Here is an 18,212-nt window from a genome sequence, read left to right as displayed (position 1 = left end):
GATTCATTGTCAGTGCTGTTGTGTGAAGCAACTATCTCTGTGAAACACGCCTGGCGCTGAGCTGAACGACATTTAAAAAGCCCACAGAGAGCTGGATGCTGTGGAGAGAGGAGTGTGTGTGTTTATGTGAGAGAGCGATACTGAGCCTGGAGCATATCCACTCAACAGTCAAGTGTTTCATTGCTGCTTTTAGCAGAATGCTGCTGCTCTTAGAGGCACTTTGCAATTGAATGCAGTGTATTCACACCATGTAACCACGAGATCAATATGTGTGTGTGTGTGTGTGTGTGTGGTGTGTGGGAGGCATCAAAACAAAATGAATGAATGAGCTGCCATTTTGTTGATGATTGCTTAATGGGTTCTGGGCAGACCACAGAGAGTGGAGTACCTGGCTGAGAGAGAGAGAGAGAGAGAGAGGTGAAGAAATGGAGCCAGAAAGAGACAGAAATAAAGAACGAGTGAACAAAAGGACGTGTTGTGAAAGGACGGAGCTGGTTGATACATATGGCTCTGTTTGCTGTTTGCTGCGTCTCATGTCGCTAACAGGAGGTCATTTTGAACTTTAGAACTTTATTGTCGGAGAATCGACAAGTAACGTCAGCAGGCTGTAATCGATGCAGAGTCATCCACGTCTGCATCACGACGCATCATAGAAACCATCACTGTCCACAGCCCACCTCCTCATTAACAGCACAGTCTTCCTTCTCCCTCATCTCTAAACCAGAGAGGAGTCTTCATCTAACCCCCGAGCTCTCAGGTCTCCATCCATCCATCACCTCCCTCCTCTCCTCCCTCCTGATTCGACCAATCCTCAGAGCATGTCATCCTACCCCACATCCTCCACACGCTCTCCAATAAATCACTGAACCCATCAGACCAGGTGCACTCTCACTGCAGACACAGAATCATGAGAGGAGATCTGAGGTGTGACCAAACAGCTTCATCTGGCCCAATCCCCACGCTGCACGCTGACGAGCACCATTCATCAAAGACTACATCAACGAGCATCTACAGTGATGACAAACAGTGAGCTGTGATGACAGAGACTGAGATGGAAGCTGAAACATCTGGATCGCCCCCTGGTGTCTGGCTGCAGTATAGCTCATCATCCCTGCCTCCTCCATGTTAGCAGGTGTGACGCCATGATTGACAGCTGTGACTGACTCGTGTTTGGTCAGATCACTACTGCACAGACTCTGGCTCCACATGACGTCACAGTGTAAGACGGCGGCGGAGACGTCGTCCATCGTCATATACAGTCAGTGTGCTACAGTGAGAGAGAGCTGGTTACATTTACTGTCATACTGTTTTACATCTTGACTGTGTGAAGCAGAGTTAAGGAAACAGTGTTGGTTAGATTAACGTTAGCGTCCACGCCTCAGGAAACCTTCAGCAGCTCCAATCCAAACTCTACAATCTCTCAAGTGCTATTCAAATGATTTCCAAGCCAAATAATTGGAGCTCCTTCCTCCCAGCTCCCCAAATAGCCTAAATTAAAATGTTCATTGTAACTGGAACTGTGCCATTCAATTAAGTGAGGTCATTCAAAATTTAATTGGCAGCGAGGTCATTACTTAAAAGTTTGAGTGCGTTTGGACCCTTCACCTCGTCTCTCCTCTTCAATATTCCTCCTCTAATCACCTCCTCTCCTTCATCCTCAAACTCTGTCCTCACCTCTCTGTCGCCTCTTTTATTGTTCCTCCTTTTCCTCTCCTTCTTCCTCACCTGTCTTACATTTTCCTCCCCCTCCTCCTCTTCTCTGTTTCAGGCGACAGCGAGGTGAGAATCGAGGGCGATGTAGGACAAATGAATTAACAGCATCAGATTAAATAGGATTACTCCACTCAGTGACAGAGAAGGTCTTGGCACTTCTAATGAATTATGTAAGCACAAAGAGTCCTGACCAGATTTAATGGCATGCTACTGAGCTGCTGCTGGGACGTGTGTGTGTGTGTGTGTGTGTGTGTGTGAAGTGCCAAATATTAGAAAGCAGGAATGGTCTTTTAATGTGATGGAGGTGCAGAGGAATGTAAGTGAGGCCATCTGCGTGTGTGTTTCTGCATCTCATCTGTATGAATCAGTCAACAGCGACTTATCTAACACCTTTCTCTGCACCCACTTGAGTCGACAATCAAGTGGGTGCACCAAGGTATTATTAGTCTTTATGCAAGGATGGAAGTATAGGTCATGTATATATAATCACACAGAGACACTCAGCAGAGACCTTGTGAGTCTCTTTGTGGACGATTCCTTTGCAGAAATACTTCTCTCATATCGGTCTCAGGTATTTTGATGTGGATAGTGGATGGAGCTCTGTGATGCCATCCTTATAATTCCTCTAATTTATTCCTCTATCTGAGTTTTTATTGAAATAGGTTTTTCTTGTGTGTGTCCTGAACTCTGAGGTAGTTTTCGTGTCTGTGGTTAAAATAAATGTAAGGCTGTGCGTTAGTGTGGGAGTGTTGTTACAGACGTAGGTGAGGAGGTGAAATGTGATACTCACAGTGTAGTTATTTGAAGTGTGTTTCCTGTTCACACACAGGCAGCTCCACATATACTATAAAATAACTCATTCTTATGACACATGAAGGTTCTCTGCAGGTTCTCCAGCTTCCTCCCACAGTCCAAAGACATGCAGCTTTGTGGTGATGTGATGGACAGGTGATCTGTCCAGGGTGCAGCCCGCCTCTTCACATAGAACTGAATAGATCTTTATTGTCACTGTTTGAAAAACATCGAGAGGCATTTAGCAGCTCTAGAAATGACAGCAAAACATACATAGAAATATAGAAATAGAAATAAATACAAAACAAACTGATGTCCAGGGGGAGTGGGGGTGAGCTGAGAGAGGACATCAAAGCTCCACAGCCGACCAATCAGAGAGGAGAGTGTCGCTTTCAGACAGTTAAACCCCTCCTGAATGCGTCATCAAAAAGGTGTGAGGGGAGGGAGTTTCTGAAGCTGTTTGACCTGCAGCAACCAGTTGTGACAGAGAGACACAGCAGCTTTACAATGTTTGGTATAGTTCAGTTTGAAAGCTGCTGATAAAACCCTTCTGCCTCTGTGTTTCAGCCTCCACAGTCCTCTGGTCTGTAGCAGGCCTGGCAGGTACTGAGGATACATGAATTATTGGTTTCATATTGTCAGTGAATCAGTTCCACCCTGAGATGAACAGTTATCGTACGGTCCCGGCCGCGGCTCGATGCAGGCGGAGGGTAAATCTCCTGGATCACGCCGCACTGCAACAGAAAAGTTAAGTCAGGTTCATCTTTTGGTGGATGACTCAGTTATTTCTGCCTGAGCCTGCTCCCATTGAAATGAAGGAGCAGGATTTATTTCTTGATTTATTTTGGTGCAGTAAGACGGTAGAAACACACAGCAGACATTTTAAATACCACACAGCTGCAAACACATACACTGCAGCAGCACAGAGACATTCTCCATCACATGCAGGCAAATAGAAACCCATTCATAACACATGTGACACATGTAGTCCGAGAAATGTCAGAGCTCTCAGCCACTGCTCCACTTTCATCCCTGCTCCATGAGTTTCTCACTGATGAAGAGGCCGACTAAAAAACCAAGACAGACGAGGAAGATTAGAGGAGGGGGAGGGGGTGGAGGAGGAGGGGAGATGAGGAGGAGGAAGACATGAGGAGGAAGAGGAGGATAAAACAGATAAAGAAAGTGAGTCAGTCAGCACAGGGGGTTTGTCAGAGTCTTTCTCTGGTGTGAATCACAGTCTAGCTGAATGCTGAGACACTGTTTTACAAATATAGTGATAATAACAATGTACACACACACACACACACACACACACACACACGCACACACAGGAGTCCAGTGAGTCACAGAGTGTATAACCATGCAGTAGCTTGTTGCTTTCTGCTTCATTTACCCATCAGTCTGCAGGCTGGGAAAATAACAGCGTGTTGATGAATGTGTGCGCCCACACGTGTGTGTTTCTATCAGTGTGTTTTTGTGCCAAAATGTGAGACTGTGTGTGTGTGTGTGAAGGAGGATATCACAGAAAATGAGATGGTGTAATGAAATCAGTGATTGCTGTGCTCTGAGCTCACAGGGTCATTGTAATTAAACATGATTAGGACCAATGTTTCTGTTTCTCCCCCTCTGTTACACACACACACACACACCACACACACACACACACTACGAGCAGTGATGTCAGATGTGTCGGCCAATCAGAGCCTTGATCTCAGTCATTAAAGTCGTAAACTTTTCACATGAACAGGTGAAAACAGGAAGTACAGTATCATGTTGCCATGGAGACAGTGAGTTATGCTGTCTGGGCCTATTAGCAGCTCGTGTTTGTTGTGTCTCCCCGACAGTTTAAACATCTGGAATATAAACTAAGAAGAAAGACATTTTTCTAACATGTCTGATATGTTTGGCTGTCGTCTGCGACTGATGACCTCACCCGTGTGTTGCCGAGGGCGACGTACAGGTAAACAAACAGCTGTAGCTGAAGTTCACTCAGGTGCAGGTTCCTCTGTGAGCTCTGCAGTCAGAGATGCTGATCTGTGCCTGAGAGTTAAATCTGGATCTTCTACATGAATTAGCCCTCATACTGAAACACACACATCTAAATCTGCCGTCAGACAAACTACCGGAGCCTGCAGTGTCCAAGTTTAGACCTGTTTCTCCTCTCAAAATAACATTCATTCATTCATTTTGAACCTGAACTCTGTGTTTAAAACCTGCTGGCCATGGTTTGTAATGGTTTGTCAGTTGATTAGATTCTGAGTCATTATGTTGCTGTTGCCGTCAGTGTGAGTGGTCTTTATATTAAATACTCTCTCTGGTGAACTGACTGAAGCCACGTTGGAACTTGAGAGAGAACTGAATTGGTTTTATTTTTATGAATCCTTGTGTTTACTCAGCAGCTGCCCGCTGTCAGGCCCTGTGAGAAACTGGATGTAATGGTGGGAAATACAAATAAACTTGACTAAGTGTAGGTGGCAGCTGACAAGGATTTTGGTAGCGAGTAACAACTTAATATTCAAGAATCCTCTCAGCCAGTTAGCACTGACACGATGCTACTGTCCACATGTAAAAACATCAGGAAAAAAGCCTTTTCCAAACATGTTAGAGCAGATACAGAGGAGCACACATGAAATCTGAAAAGTGATGCCTCCTGACTGCAGAACTTCACCCAGAATCCTCCTGTTTTTAACTCTCCTTCAGTAACCGCTCCTCGTTAGTATAGTGGACAGTACCTCTGCCTGTCACGTGGTAGACCGGCGTTCGATTCCCTGACGGTGAGAATTCTTTTATTCAATTTCCCTGAGGGAGTCATCCCAAAGGGATCAATAAGGTCAAGTCTAATTCTCTAAGTACCACAGTGATGCACTGAGAGTGGTCTGAACATCCACGACACACTGACAACAGCAGCTGATCTGCTGTTAATGTAATTCAACACACTTTCATTCATACAGCACCAGTTCACAGCAGAAGTTATCTCATATAGAGCAGGTCTAGACCGTACTCTGAATGAAAAGACCCAACAGGTCCACCCTGAGCAGAACCAGGCGACAGTGGAGAGGAAACACTTCCTCGAGCAGAACCAGACTCAGGGTGGGCGGCCATCTTACCTCGACCGGTTGGGTTGAGAAAGAGAGAGAGAGACTAGGAACAGGAAAACATAGCATAATGCAGATTCATGGAAAAAAGTGGTATCAGTAACACAATTGTGGTAATACTAGTAATGACTATTAAATTGCAATAGAAGCAGTAATAGTAGAAGCAGGACTGTTGTACCACTGACCAGAGACCACCTCCCTATCTTCACAGTAACACAGACCTCAGCACCAAACCCAGCACTATTTACATTTTTCATGGTGAACTGTTAACATCTTTATTTTTTGACGTCAGTATATAAAGGAGACATCGCTGCCCTGTTCATTCATGTACAGAAATTTACCCTGTGATGAGAACTGCTTCTGCTTATTACCTCTGAGTGACGTCAGGTCCATCAACACCAGCCTCGCTGCTCGGTGCCGTATGTGCTGCCGAGGCCCTGTCGACTCCATTTGGTTCACAGATCACACTGTTCCAGATGTGGCCCGCTGGCTAATTAATAGAGAATAGAGATGTGTCAGAGCTGCATGAGTACAGTGATGAGAGAGGAACCAGTGCCGCCACTGATGACGTAACACACCGCACACACACATGCCTTCATACAGTGTTTAATCTGTATAATTAATGTTCAGTGCTGCCCTGTTGGAGAGCTGCTGTGCTAATTAGAAAAAGCTCGTACAGTATTTTGATAATCCTTCAGCTCGTCCTGTGATTTCACTTTGTTTCTTCAGGTTTTAGCAGCTGAGTGAGGCCAGTTAACTCTAACGAGCCACAGATGATTTCAGTTATCAGCAGGGTGAGGAAGAACAATGGTTCTGATTTATATTAAGGTTTGACCTCATGCAGTGAACTAACTGATGGTCAGGAGTTGATGGTGTAAGTCCTGACCATCAGCGGTAAGTTGAGGATGTTTTTGTGCTGCTGAGCGCAGGCTGTCAGGATGGTCTCTATAGTTAGATCCTCTGCAACGAGAGTTTCTCTGGTACCTACGCCTTGTTGCTATGGTTACCTGCAGTTTACTATACGTTGTGTAGTGTTGTCAGAAGGCAGTTAAACTGAAACAGGATCTTTGTTGCTGTATTATTTTAATGGACACCTCCTGGCTAAAGGAACAGAGAAGTCTCCATCACAGTGCCCTGTAAATCCTCACCAACGCTCTGACCTCTGACCCCTGACCCCCCTGACCCTCTGACTGAAGGTTCAGCCTGTACATGTAAGCCAAAAGGCCGCGGGACAGGAGCGCTCCCCGCCATCACAAATCACCCGGCGCTGCTCCCAGACAAACACACTCATTTAATAGACATCAGCGTTCAGCAGAAGGTCAATAACTTTAAGTCCTCTGCCGTCGGACGCTCGCACAAATGTCAGATGGAAATGTCAATAAGCGTGTTCGGTGTATCCCACGCTCTCTTTGTTTCTCTCTCAGTGACTTTGACTACTTCCTTATTCTGCTCAGGTTCAGAGAAGCTTCTGGGCTTTTGAATCAATTCTGGATCTCTCTCTGTCGCGTTGTCATTCTTGCTGTCCCTCCTCCTCCTCTCACTCCGTCCCCACCTTTCCCTCCTTTACTGTCAGTCCCTCTGTCTTCAGCGTCTCTCTCTCCCCCTCTGTTGCCGTCTGTCTTGGATCAATGCAGCTTTAGCTGCTGTCACCTTCCAGCTCAGGTCATGTTTGCCGTCCCTCCCTCCGTCTCTCCCTCTCTTTCTTTCTCCCTCTGTGTCTCGGATCAATGCAGGGTTTAGCCATTGTCACACTGTAGTGCAGGTTGTGTTTTATTGAAGCTGTCAAGGTGCTGACCTTTCCATGTCCAGGGGAAGAAAGAGGGAAGCCAGCAGGTATGATGGAGGGAGAGAGGGATGACCAAGCTGCTTATGAGTCTAATCTATCAAAGGGGCAGAGAGAGGAGGGTTTGGTTCTCTGCCAGACTTTGGGTTCAGACACACAGCTTTTTCTTTTTTCTTTATCTCATTTACCCTCACATCACTCACCTGCCTCTCTGTGTATTTGTTTGCTGCTTCTCCCTCTTGAAACACATGCTGCTTATTCGACAACGTTATTATCATTCAAGTTGTCGTCTGGTTTTGGACCTGTTGACGAGCTGAATGTTACAGGGTTCGGTGCCTGCTGCTTTCAGAAACGCTTGTTTTACCAGAGTCATGAAGTCATCAAACACCAGTTTAAAATCTGAGTGTTGTAGTTCAGCAGAGTGGAGGCTCTGGCAGGACAACGTGTGAGGACACGTACTGTGGATTAGACCCAGAATTTCAAATGAGCACAGATGTAAACTGAGGAGCAGTTTGACCTCATTAAACCTCAGCGTCCTCTCCTTCCATTTGCTCTGTCTGATTTTCTCTGACGACCTCGAGGCTCAGACCAGAGACGACAACGCTGAAGCTGAGTCAGTTTCTGCTGATGCTGGTGCTGTGGGACCCCCCCCCCCCCACACACACACACACAGTGACCACCACAGACCCAGTGAGTCCCATCAGCTGTCCCACAGAGGCCGCTGTACTCTCTCCAAACTCCTCAGGCAACATTTTCACTCTGTGATGGTGTTTCCATGTCTTACAGTGGACAGAGGGACGGACAGACAGAGACGCAGAGAGAGGACTGTCCTCATTAGGACAGATTCCAGTGTTGTACCTATTTTAAACTAATGCTGCTGTAAGATAAGAACTACCTCTGGACCGCTGTGATCTGTCTGACAGCAGGTCCTGGATCAGGTCAGACTGACGGCTTTTATTTTTCTGGCCAGGATTTTCTCCTCCCTTGTGTTCCTCCCTCTCTGCTGTCAGGCCTGTCATTAGTCTCCACTCCCACCTGGAACTGGAGCTCATTTAGAGGATCTGACTGTTCGCAGGTGGCTCATGTGCTTTATGTCACACAGTGGGACGGACTAATGGACACTGGAGATGATGGGGATTCAGTCCTTTCTCTCACTCCGTCCTCCTTCCTTCTTTCCACTGTCACTGCTTTGCTGTGTGTGTGTGTGTGTGTGTGTGTGTGTGTGTGTGTGTGTGTGTGTGGCTACAGTAATACAGATCCAGTAGCTCGGGTCATCTGTGACTGGAGCAGTGTGTATGTGCTCGTCAGTGATCTGACCTCCAGCAGCTGTGTCTGTCTCAGCCTGAGGAGGTGGACGTGGTCGGCGTGACGCCACTTTCTGAATTACCTCTGAGAGCGGGACCAGGTCTGAGGGCCGCCTGGGTACCGGCTGTGGAGCTGCTGGTCCTCAGCTGCCTTATCAGGACGAGGAGCGGAACATCTGCCAGCTGCTGATCCCAGCCTACAGGAGGCCACGTCAGACTGTTTAAGAGCTCTTGAAGAGAGCTGTAACATCAGGCCCTCAGATCTGAGGAGGTCTGCGCTCTCCTGTAACAGCTCAGAGCAGCTGCTCTCAGAGTCAGACTGAGCCTTAAAACACAGACAATCCTGTTGTCTTACTTCTGTCCGGTTGATAATCATGCTCAGAAGAACAACTATTTCTTTGGGGGGGGGGGGGACGTAACGTATCTGTATATGTGTATGTATAGAGAGATGATGGCAGCCTGTCACTGGGGTGACTCCACCTGACGTCCTGTCTTTGTCCGTCCATCGTCCACTTGGCTGCTGAATGCAGTGTTGTTGGTGCAGGAGGTGAATGCAGGGCCTCGTTATTCTCTAAAGGAACTTTTGTTCTGAAACCAGTAGCTGTGGATAAATGATCGGTCGTTCTCTCTGTCCGTCCTGATGTCCTCTGTGTGTGTGTGGTGTGTGTGTGTGGTGTGTGTGTGAATGGTGCAGAGCAGGAACAGCAGGTTGGAGGTGTTTCTGATTCCCTGAGGTTTTACTGTGTTTTCATGCTGTAGGCCTCCACAAAAACACCACCCCACTCTGTGTGTGTGTGTGTGTGTGAGAGAGATATTGATGTGGGTTGTGCTACAGTACATTCAATAACTTGTTTATCTGTGCTTTTCATTTTATTTTTATGTATTTGTGACAGAATGTGTGTTTTTATGACTCTCTCTCTCTGTGTGTGTGTGTGTGTGTGTGTGTGTCTGATGCAGCATCCATCCCCTGCAGGCCAGATGAGATGGCCTTTGTGACATCTTGAGTCAGAAACTATAAAACTTTAAACACGTTTCAGCCACATTTCAAGGACACAGCCAGTAAAGCTGCACAGTCTGGTAAAGACCTGGGGCTCTGCTGCTGCGGCTGCTCACTGGATCCAGCCCAACACTGACAGGGCGGCGTGAGCGTCACAGTTGTCCTCACAGAGGCAGGAAAATATGAAAACGAAACCAGACAGCAACTATTTTCTATTGAATTTTAATTTTAGTTTCTACAAACAGACACGCTGTGTTTCATTTTTGTGGCCGTGTGATTTAATGAAAGGAGCACACAATGATCTGACACAGGGCTCAGGAACAAACATTAAAACAAGTAATAGACATAATTTAAGACAGACTCAGAAAGACTGGCCTGTGTCTGTCTTCATTACACGATGGGAAGGGAAGTGTTTGTACAGTTACAGCTGTTCCAGTTAGGGTGAAGGGGCACAGGAGTAAGCACCCGGACACAGAGGTTAAAGAGTTTATTTAAACTAAACAAACCCACAGCAAACACAAAGGGATCCAGAGGCACAGGACACAGACACAACACTACGACAACCACACAGCGGAGAGGCAGGACGATGATACACACACAGGATAATTACTCTGAGGATGAAGGCTGGAAACAGGAAGTGTCTGAACATTGTTCTCTGGTCATGTAGCCTCAAGTTAATAATATGAGTGTTAATTATTATCGAGTGCTCACAGTAGAAGTCTCTCACCTCCTCTGCATTTCTTAAGGAAAAAACACATCATTCCATTCTTTAATCATGAGCTCCTGATGGTCAGGTTTGTATGACAGCTCTCTGCTGTGTCCATCAGACGGAGTCACGCTCAGTGAAACACAGTCTTCATTGATCTGATTCATTCCAGCCAGTCTTAATGAAACTGAGTGTTCCTGTGTTGCAGCACTCTGCAGATGACAGTGATCCCCACTATTTAAAATACATGATCTTCTGTTGCCATGTTGACAAATGAGAAAATGTCTCTGGTAAAATGAACTGAAGAAAAATAAGGAGAAAGTGCAAATAAGCAGCTGATTATGTTCTACTGTTCCTCAAAGTAAAAAAAGTGTTTGTGCTGTAAATCATATTTTTTAAATCCAGTTTCCTCCCTGATCCTCGTGTTATTTCTTCTTTTTCTTCTGAAACATAAAATCCCAAAATAAAGCGTCGTGTGTGATAAACTGTGGGTGAGTGTTTAAGCTTCTGCACAGGCTGAGCTGCAGAGCATTAACATGCATCAAACTTTAACCTGCACCTAATGTGAGAGTGTGAGTGCATCTCTACTCCCAACAGATCAAAGGGTAATTGGAAGAAATATCTGGTGAGGGGATTTGCAACTTTAAGAGTTTGTCAGAGATTTTCCTGAGGGATGGAATTTAATTTTTACTGGCCATTAGTGAAAACCTTGATGGACAGAGATCAAATAATCCCTGACCTCATGCTGATTTTGTGTAATTACCATGAACACCTTTACTCTTTACTGTGTCAAACTCATTTTCCAGCAAACAGAAAATCTTCTACCAACTCCCACATTTCTATTTGACTTGTTAAATCACAGTGGACGCACTCGCAGAGATATTGGCTCTGACAGAGAGTCACTGTTTATTTTAACCACTTTAATCTTTTAGACTGCATGTGTTTATCAGCTGCACTTTATTTTTTCTCCTTTATTCCTCCTGTTTGTTCAGGTTTTAGTCGACTCTTCATAATGATTTAATGCAGTGATAATACAGACTGCGGTGCTCTTTGTTCCAGGTGTGAAAGGGTCCTCCGTCCTAACTCCTCCTTTCCTCTCTCTCTCCGTCCAGATCCCTCAGATCAGCTATGCATCCACCGCCCCCGAGCTGAGCGACGACCGGCGGTACGACTTCTTCTCCCGGGTCGTCCCTCCAGACAGTTTCCAGGCTCAGGCCATGGTGGACATCGTCAAAGCCATGGGCTGGAACTACGTGTCCACCGTGGCCTCAGAGGGCAGCTACGGGGAGAAGGGGGTGGACGCCTTCATGCAGCTCTCCAGAGAAGCAGGTAAGAACACACACACACACACACACACACACACACACACACACACACACACACACACACAGAGCTCAGCCGCTGCAGTTACCACCAAATCTCAAACTCCTTCTCTGAGTCATAAATCTGAACACACAGACATGAAACTCATATTTTTAGATCCAGTCTGACTTAGCCTCACAGAGGAGATCATTATCTCTGATGTCGATCCACAAATCAGCTTAGAAATTACACAAAAAGGACGTTCTTTCTAACTGCAGAACCTCATTCAGAATCCTCCTGTTTTTAACTCTCCTTCAGTGTCACAGTGAAACACTGAGAGCTGTCTGAACATCCATGATACACTGACACCAGGAGCTGATCACAGAGAGTTCAGCATAGTTTAATGCATTTTTAATGTTGCCAGTTTGCCTGAATGTAATTTGTATATTTGTGTTTGGGGGGTCAGTTATCTCAGTTTTATGTGAGGGGACGTCCTCACTGTCAGATTATGAAAACCACAGTATTAACATGATGGAACAGATTTAGATCTATTGTGTCAGTCTTAAGGCTTCCAAAGCTCAGAAACATGTCCGAGTAAACCGGTCTGACTGATGAACATGAAACAGATCTGATCTAAACTGGTGAGTCACAGAAGCTTGAAAGGAATTAATTAGAGTATAGAGTGATGTTGATTGCTCTCTGAATAATCTCAGTGACATTTAGAGCAATCTGATGACTCTTCACAACTCACCAGTTGGGATGCGTCCTGACATTTATGTGCTGGAGTTTTTAGGGGATTATTAAAGGACACAGCTCTGCCAGGGAGCACAGAGGACGCCCAGAAATCTCTTAACTATGCTAATAACAAACAGTTGTCCATTATTTCCACATGGGATCAGGCCTCGCTCTCTGATCTGGGCTGGTTTTTAAACTGTGATAAAATGAGGTGCACAGCCGTCCTTCTCAGTGCTGCTCCAAACAGCCTCTTTATCCTAACAACAGGTTGTTTCTGAAAGAGTGTTCAGGAAAAGTGTCGGACCTTAATCTCCCGCCGTTGGTTCGTTATGAATGGTAATGAGCAGAGAAAACATGAAGGAATTAACTGTGGAAACACAAGAAAGATGAAAGAGGGAGCCGGCGTGGTGGGACAGACACCGACTGACGCCGACACTGCTGTTACACATCATGAGTGCTGCATAAAATCACACACTGTGACGACATTACCTCAGCTCTCTGAGGTTCAGGGTAAACAAGCAAAGACGGCGTAATCAAGAGTCTTCTTAACTCCAATATGCTTCATCAGAAAAACAAGACGGAGGGAGGATAAGTTCAGTGGCAGCAGATTAAATCTGGCACCAAACACCAGGAACATGTTGACACAGTGATTTTTATTTGACAAACAAGTTGTCATCTGTTCAGATAAACTGCAGCGTCACATTTACCATGAAATCAGCTTTATTTCTATGTTTATTACTGTTTAATGTGAAGTGAATGACCTGTCAAACTAACACTGATATAACACAGTCAGGGCTCAAAGCTCAGGAATCTCAGACTCCTAAGTCCAGGACTGAGGTTCTCTCTGTCATTAGGTCTTACTCTGAGCCTCAGCTCTAGATTCTGAATGATGGGATGGACAGGGAAGATTTTTCAGCGTGCAGCAGCTGTGTGAATACAGATTCAGTCTATCCATGTTACACTGGCCCAGTCTGTGAAGGACAGTGGAGAGCGACAGTTGACTGAACATCCAGTCACTGCTGTGAATCCCCTCAGGCTGTCTGACATATGGTGCAGTTACAGTCCTGCAGTGAAGAGTCCAGAGGGACTGTGTCTTTAAGAGAGTCTGGTCACTGTGCACATTTGGTAATTGCTCCTAAATCCTCTTATTTCTGATGCTATCAATCCAAGAATAGGTACGAGGCCTTCTTAGCCGACTGCTCAGCTGATAAATATTTGATAGAAGAGCTCTGTTTCTGTGTGTGAGAGACGCGTGCAGGTCTTTCTGGGTTATCTGCAGATTTGTGAGTAATCCACCATGTATTGATTGCAGGAGGTTCCTTCTATCAGTCGACAGACACACATCCACAACACACACACACATGAATACAGAGTCGGTAATATAATTAGACAGCGTTGGTTTGCAGCAGGGAGTTGAAGATAGGAGCCTGCACACACACACACACACACACACACACACACACAGAGGGAGGACACATCCAGAGTGATTAGTCAGGTGGTGGGAGACTGATTAGCAGGAAAGAGTTTCTTATCTAAAGTTTCTCTCAACTTCTGTCTCAGTTATTCACCAGAGTCTGATGAACCCAGAGGAGGCTGAAACATGGCTGTGGTTAAAACACATGTAGTCCCATGGTGCACCTGTCGTGAACACAAACACCAGCTTCACATTTAAGCTGCCAAATATTTGCATTTTGAATCTGGGCTTTTCTCTCAGGGATAATGTGAATCTCGACTCTTCTCATTCAGTACAGGACTATCAGTGTGTTGTGGCAGGGAGCTTATTACTTGGAAAGTAAATGAGAAGACGTGAACTGATTGGCAAAGACTGACGCCCACGTCTACCGCGAGTAAACAAGCCTCCATCCCTGTGGTGCTGCCTGATCTGTAAACCAGTGTGTAACACAAAGACTTGACTTGGTTTCCCAGAGACCTGAGCAGCAGATCCTGTAGACCCTGTCACGTTAGAGATGTCATTAAAATAAAGGTTCATATCTCAAAATGTAAACTCACAGACAGACGTCTCTATGTGCTGCTTTTATTTGACTCAGACATTTCTGCTTTAGCTTAAATCAGGCAGCAGATTGATCTGTGGGGCTGTAAAGCGTGAAGAGCGGCGTTGTTGAAGCTGTTGAAGTTATCGAAGAACTGTCAGTCATGTAACATTGTCTTTGGAAGAATGAGGACCTCACACTGACTGACTCATCTGAAATTCTGTCTAGTTAATTTTGGGAACTGAGCTGTTCAGAACTTTGCACATGTTTTTGCACTGCGCTTAATTCTAACATCTAAAGTGCCTCCATCAGAAAAATATACATTTCCTTTAATTGGATTCTGTTTAATAAGATGCAGAGGAAGAGACACAACCCACTGAAAAGTCACTGAGAAAAGTTCAGAGTAGGTTTTATTGCAGAAGGAAAGAGGATCCATATTTTCAAAAATTGCTCTTTTATTTATGAGAGAACGTGTTCCAAGTCCAATATGTTGAAATAGATAAGATGTATAAAAGTATACCAGACATCGGAGAAGGCCTGTTCTACTTGTGGTGGCAAATTTTATTCATTCATTATTTTTTTGGAAATTTTCGATGTGGTTTTCACAGCATCATGTTCTCAGTGTCAGTCAGTAGTTTTATGTGAAGGCCAAAGCTCAGCAGATTTCATCTTTCCAGTTTCACAGATCTGCTGCTGAACACAGTCGATACTCAGCCACGTCAGGGTAGAATCGCACGTTGACTTTTCTCGTGGTTGTAACTTGTAACTGTTCTTGTCCACAGCTTTACTCAGAAATAAACAAGTCCAAACATAAACCCACCTCAGCAGGAGGACGAGTTTTAACTTGATCCCATATCCAAACTTCCTCAGGCCAAAATGAGGGAAACTAATCTGTGGTTAAATCTCTGAGTCTCGACTCATTTCATGAGTCTTAATCGAATGTGTCTCTGTACAAACTTTCAGGTCAGTTTGGGCTTGGACGTGAGATTAAACCTCAACTGCACATGTGAGGAAGAGACTCTGGAGGTATCTATTTAATCAGGGCTTATTATTCTGCAGCTTCCTGAAAACAGACACATTTCAAAAGACCCTCAGGAACCTGCCCTTATTATCTCTGAATCAGCAAGATTGCAAAGAAAAATGCTGTGAGATATTTGCTTTCCATTTCTTCCGAGGTTGAGAATGCTGACTGGGTAACTGGGCCCCGTAATACCATCTGAACTCGGCATTGGCAGCACATAGCAGGAGGGAATAATGTCTCCCAGCTATTTGCCATGTGGAGCATTCTGAGTGAAGAGTGCTGGTAAAAATCACATGAGGTGTGGAAAACTACCTGCAGCCTCTGTTTGTTTTAAAATTAAAGTATTTTCATAGTTGGTTTCTAACATGAGCAATGCTGACACTTGATGCCAGATCATCATTGACAAAACATTCTCACAATGTCCTGATTTAATTTTGTTTCTTCGCAGTGGACATCAGAGATAACCATCTCCTCAGAGAGTGTCAGTCACCTGACTGGGACCTGGGACTGTCTCCTGTCTCAGTGGTCCTGCACATAGTTAGAAAAAGATGGTGGACAACGGCCAGAAATGTCTGAATAGAAAGCTGAAGCTGCTGTGGGAGCCCGACTGAAGCTGTTCTAATCAATATTTTTATATCAACAAGTCAGTGCACGTATGTGAGAGTGATCTCTCATAATGACAAAGCTACAGAATATTATCACAGAGCATCTTAGCCTCTCTCAGCTCATTGCTTTGGTTTTACGGCTCATAACTTCACTGTTTTACTTGACTTCACTTTAAAGCTGTAAAAGCCTCTGTGCTCGACCTGCTGAGCAGCAAACAGCAGACAGACTCTGTCAGAGAGCAGCTGGTGAACAGGGTGAAGGAGGAGGAGACCAAACACAGAGCTGAAAGAGAGGGAGCACTGACATCCATCAGGTGGAGACAAACACCACAACACACGAGTGATGAGTTCACCATGTCAACTCACGTCTCAGTGCAGTGTTTACAGGTCTCTTGTCCTGATGTGAAAACTGGTTTGTTCTAGCTTGTAAGCTAAAAGAAAACTGCTGTGGGTGATTTCCTCTCATTAATCAGACTTCTTTGGTTTGATTACACCCTCGTCTCTGATGTTACCACCCTCTGAGGCAGAGCTTCTGAAGCACAACAAAAACAACTCGGGCATTATTTGGATTTTTACAGTGAGCGGAGGGGCTGCTTTAAAACTCACTTTAGTGCCTGTGAAGTGATAAAGTGATACTCCACCCAGGAACCTTTACAGCACTGAACACTAACCTAATGTAGGCTTTAAAGTTAGATGTTTAATGTTGGTGCTTCCATCTTAAAAAACAGGCCATCACCTGCTGGTGAAACACAAAGAAAGAACAGAACACAGTTCAGCAGTAACAGTGTCACTCTCATGATATTAATAGATTACTATTAAAGTGAACATTTCAAGCCTCAGCAACTTGATTTCAAATAAGAAATGACTCATTTTGAGTAATCCAATAGATGTTAAGGATTTAATTTGTGATGGTAAATTATTCTAATCAAAGGAGCCTTGAAACAGAAAGATTTTCAACAAGGTTCTGTAGAGACTGAGAACAGAGAGGACGCTGATCAGAGCTGCTCTGAACAAACACACTCAAGTGAAATGGCTGTGAAACAGAGCAATTAAAACAAATCAACAGCAAGATAAGAGCTCATATTTATAATGCTGTACATGAAGTCAATCTACTGTAGCTATCTTAAATAGATAAAAGATGGGACATGGAGGTATCAACCTAAGATGCACATTAAAGCCAGTTACAGGTTTAAATGTTTGTTTACAGCAAGTGGAAGTCGACAGAAAGGAAAAAAAATCAAGTAGATAATGAAGCCAAGACACATGTTGGCATGACACATCTGCACAGTATCAGAATCATACTGTAGGTGAGTACTGAAGTAAATTGAATATCAGATTTCTGATATATAAATATAAATAATTGTGTCGTCTGCGTACAGATGGGTACAGTTGCAGAACCTGTAACTGTCCTTATCTTAGCGTTAGGGAAACAGGGAGCATTTCAATGTGCATGTAAAAGGTGGAGGTGGTCTATTGTATGTATTGCATAGAATTAACTGTCATCTCCATCACCCAAAACGATATGTGTCTGTGCTATGACTTCTCATCTGCATTCAACACAGCATCCTTTAGAGGTGAGGCTGTCACAGCTATAGGTCAATAGCAGAATCATCAGCTGGGTGGAGTCTGGATTAACTGATAGATTACAGAGTGTCAGAGTAAATGCTGCAGTGTCCTCCCCTATTATTACCAACACATTATTTCTGAATGTGGAGCAAACTAATGTTTGTGGAGAGTATTCTGACTTCCTGCTTTATTACTTGGTATTTTTCACTGTCTGTAGTTAATAAGAACAAACTCTGTGAGATTGTTAATATGTTTAGCAAGACTGCAGATCAACAGCAGCACAGTATGACTCTGAGTCCTGAGTGGCCTCAGAGATGTATCACACTTGGTTTATGGTGAACATGAGTTGTTAGCATCAGGACAGAGGTGTAAGGTATCACCTTCCCTCCTGTGTCCTCTGGACCCTCTAATGTAGCTCAGTTAAACAGCTCTTGAAGATGTGAGGATGTGTCAGCTGTATTGTTGCACTAGATTCCTGTTTGACAGTTGTTGCTGTGGAGCACTTCATGTTGTGATTGTGGCGTTTCCTTCCTGGTTGTGTTCTGACAGCTGCTACAGACACAAAGAGGAAAAGGTTAATGAGCATAAATCTAAATCGAATG

General features: G+C 44.6%; 1 protein-coding gene across 3 annotated transcripts in view; it reads left to right on the top strand.

Annotated features, from left to right (window-relative positions):
* Positions 1–18,212, top strand: part of LOC108884963 (metabotropic glutamate receptor 7) — a 189,972-nt gene that overhangs the window by 58,070 nt on the left and 113,690 nt on the right. For all 3 annotated transcript variants that reach the window (XM_051074565.1, XM_018679118.2, XM_018679119.2), the window contains one exon: positions 11,503–11,719. In XM_051074565.1, coding sequence (XP_050930522.1) covers positions 11,608–11,719 — 112 coding nt within the window. In that variant the 5' untranslated portion in view covers positions 11,503–11,607. The remainder of the gene's footprint in view (positions 1–11,502; positions 11,720–18,212) is intronic.

Source organism: Lates calcarifer, linkage group LG12 (genome assembly GCF_001640805.2).
Source record: "Lates calcarifer isolate ASB-BC8 linkage group LG12, TLL_Latcal_v3, whole genome shotgun sequence".
Classification (NCBI taxonomy): domain Eukaryota; kingdom Metazoa; phylum Chordata; class Actinopteri; family Centropomidae; genus Lates; species Lates calcarifer.
The sequence above is the reverse complement of the archived record's forward strand: the minus strand, read 5'-3'. Positions and strand labels throughout refer to the sequence as shown.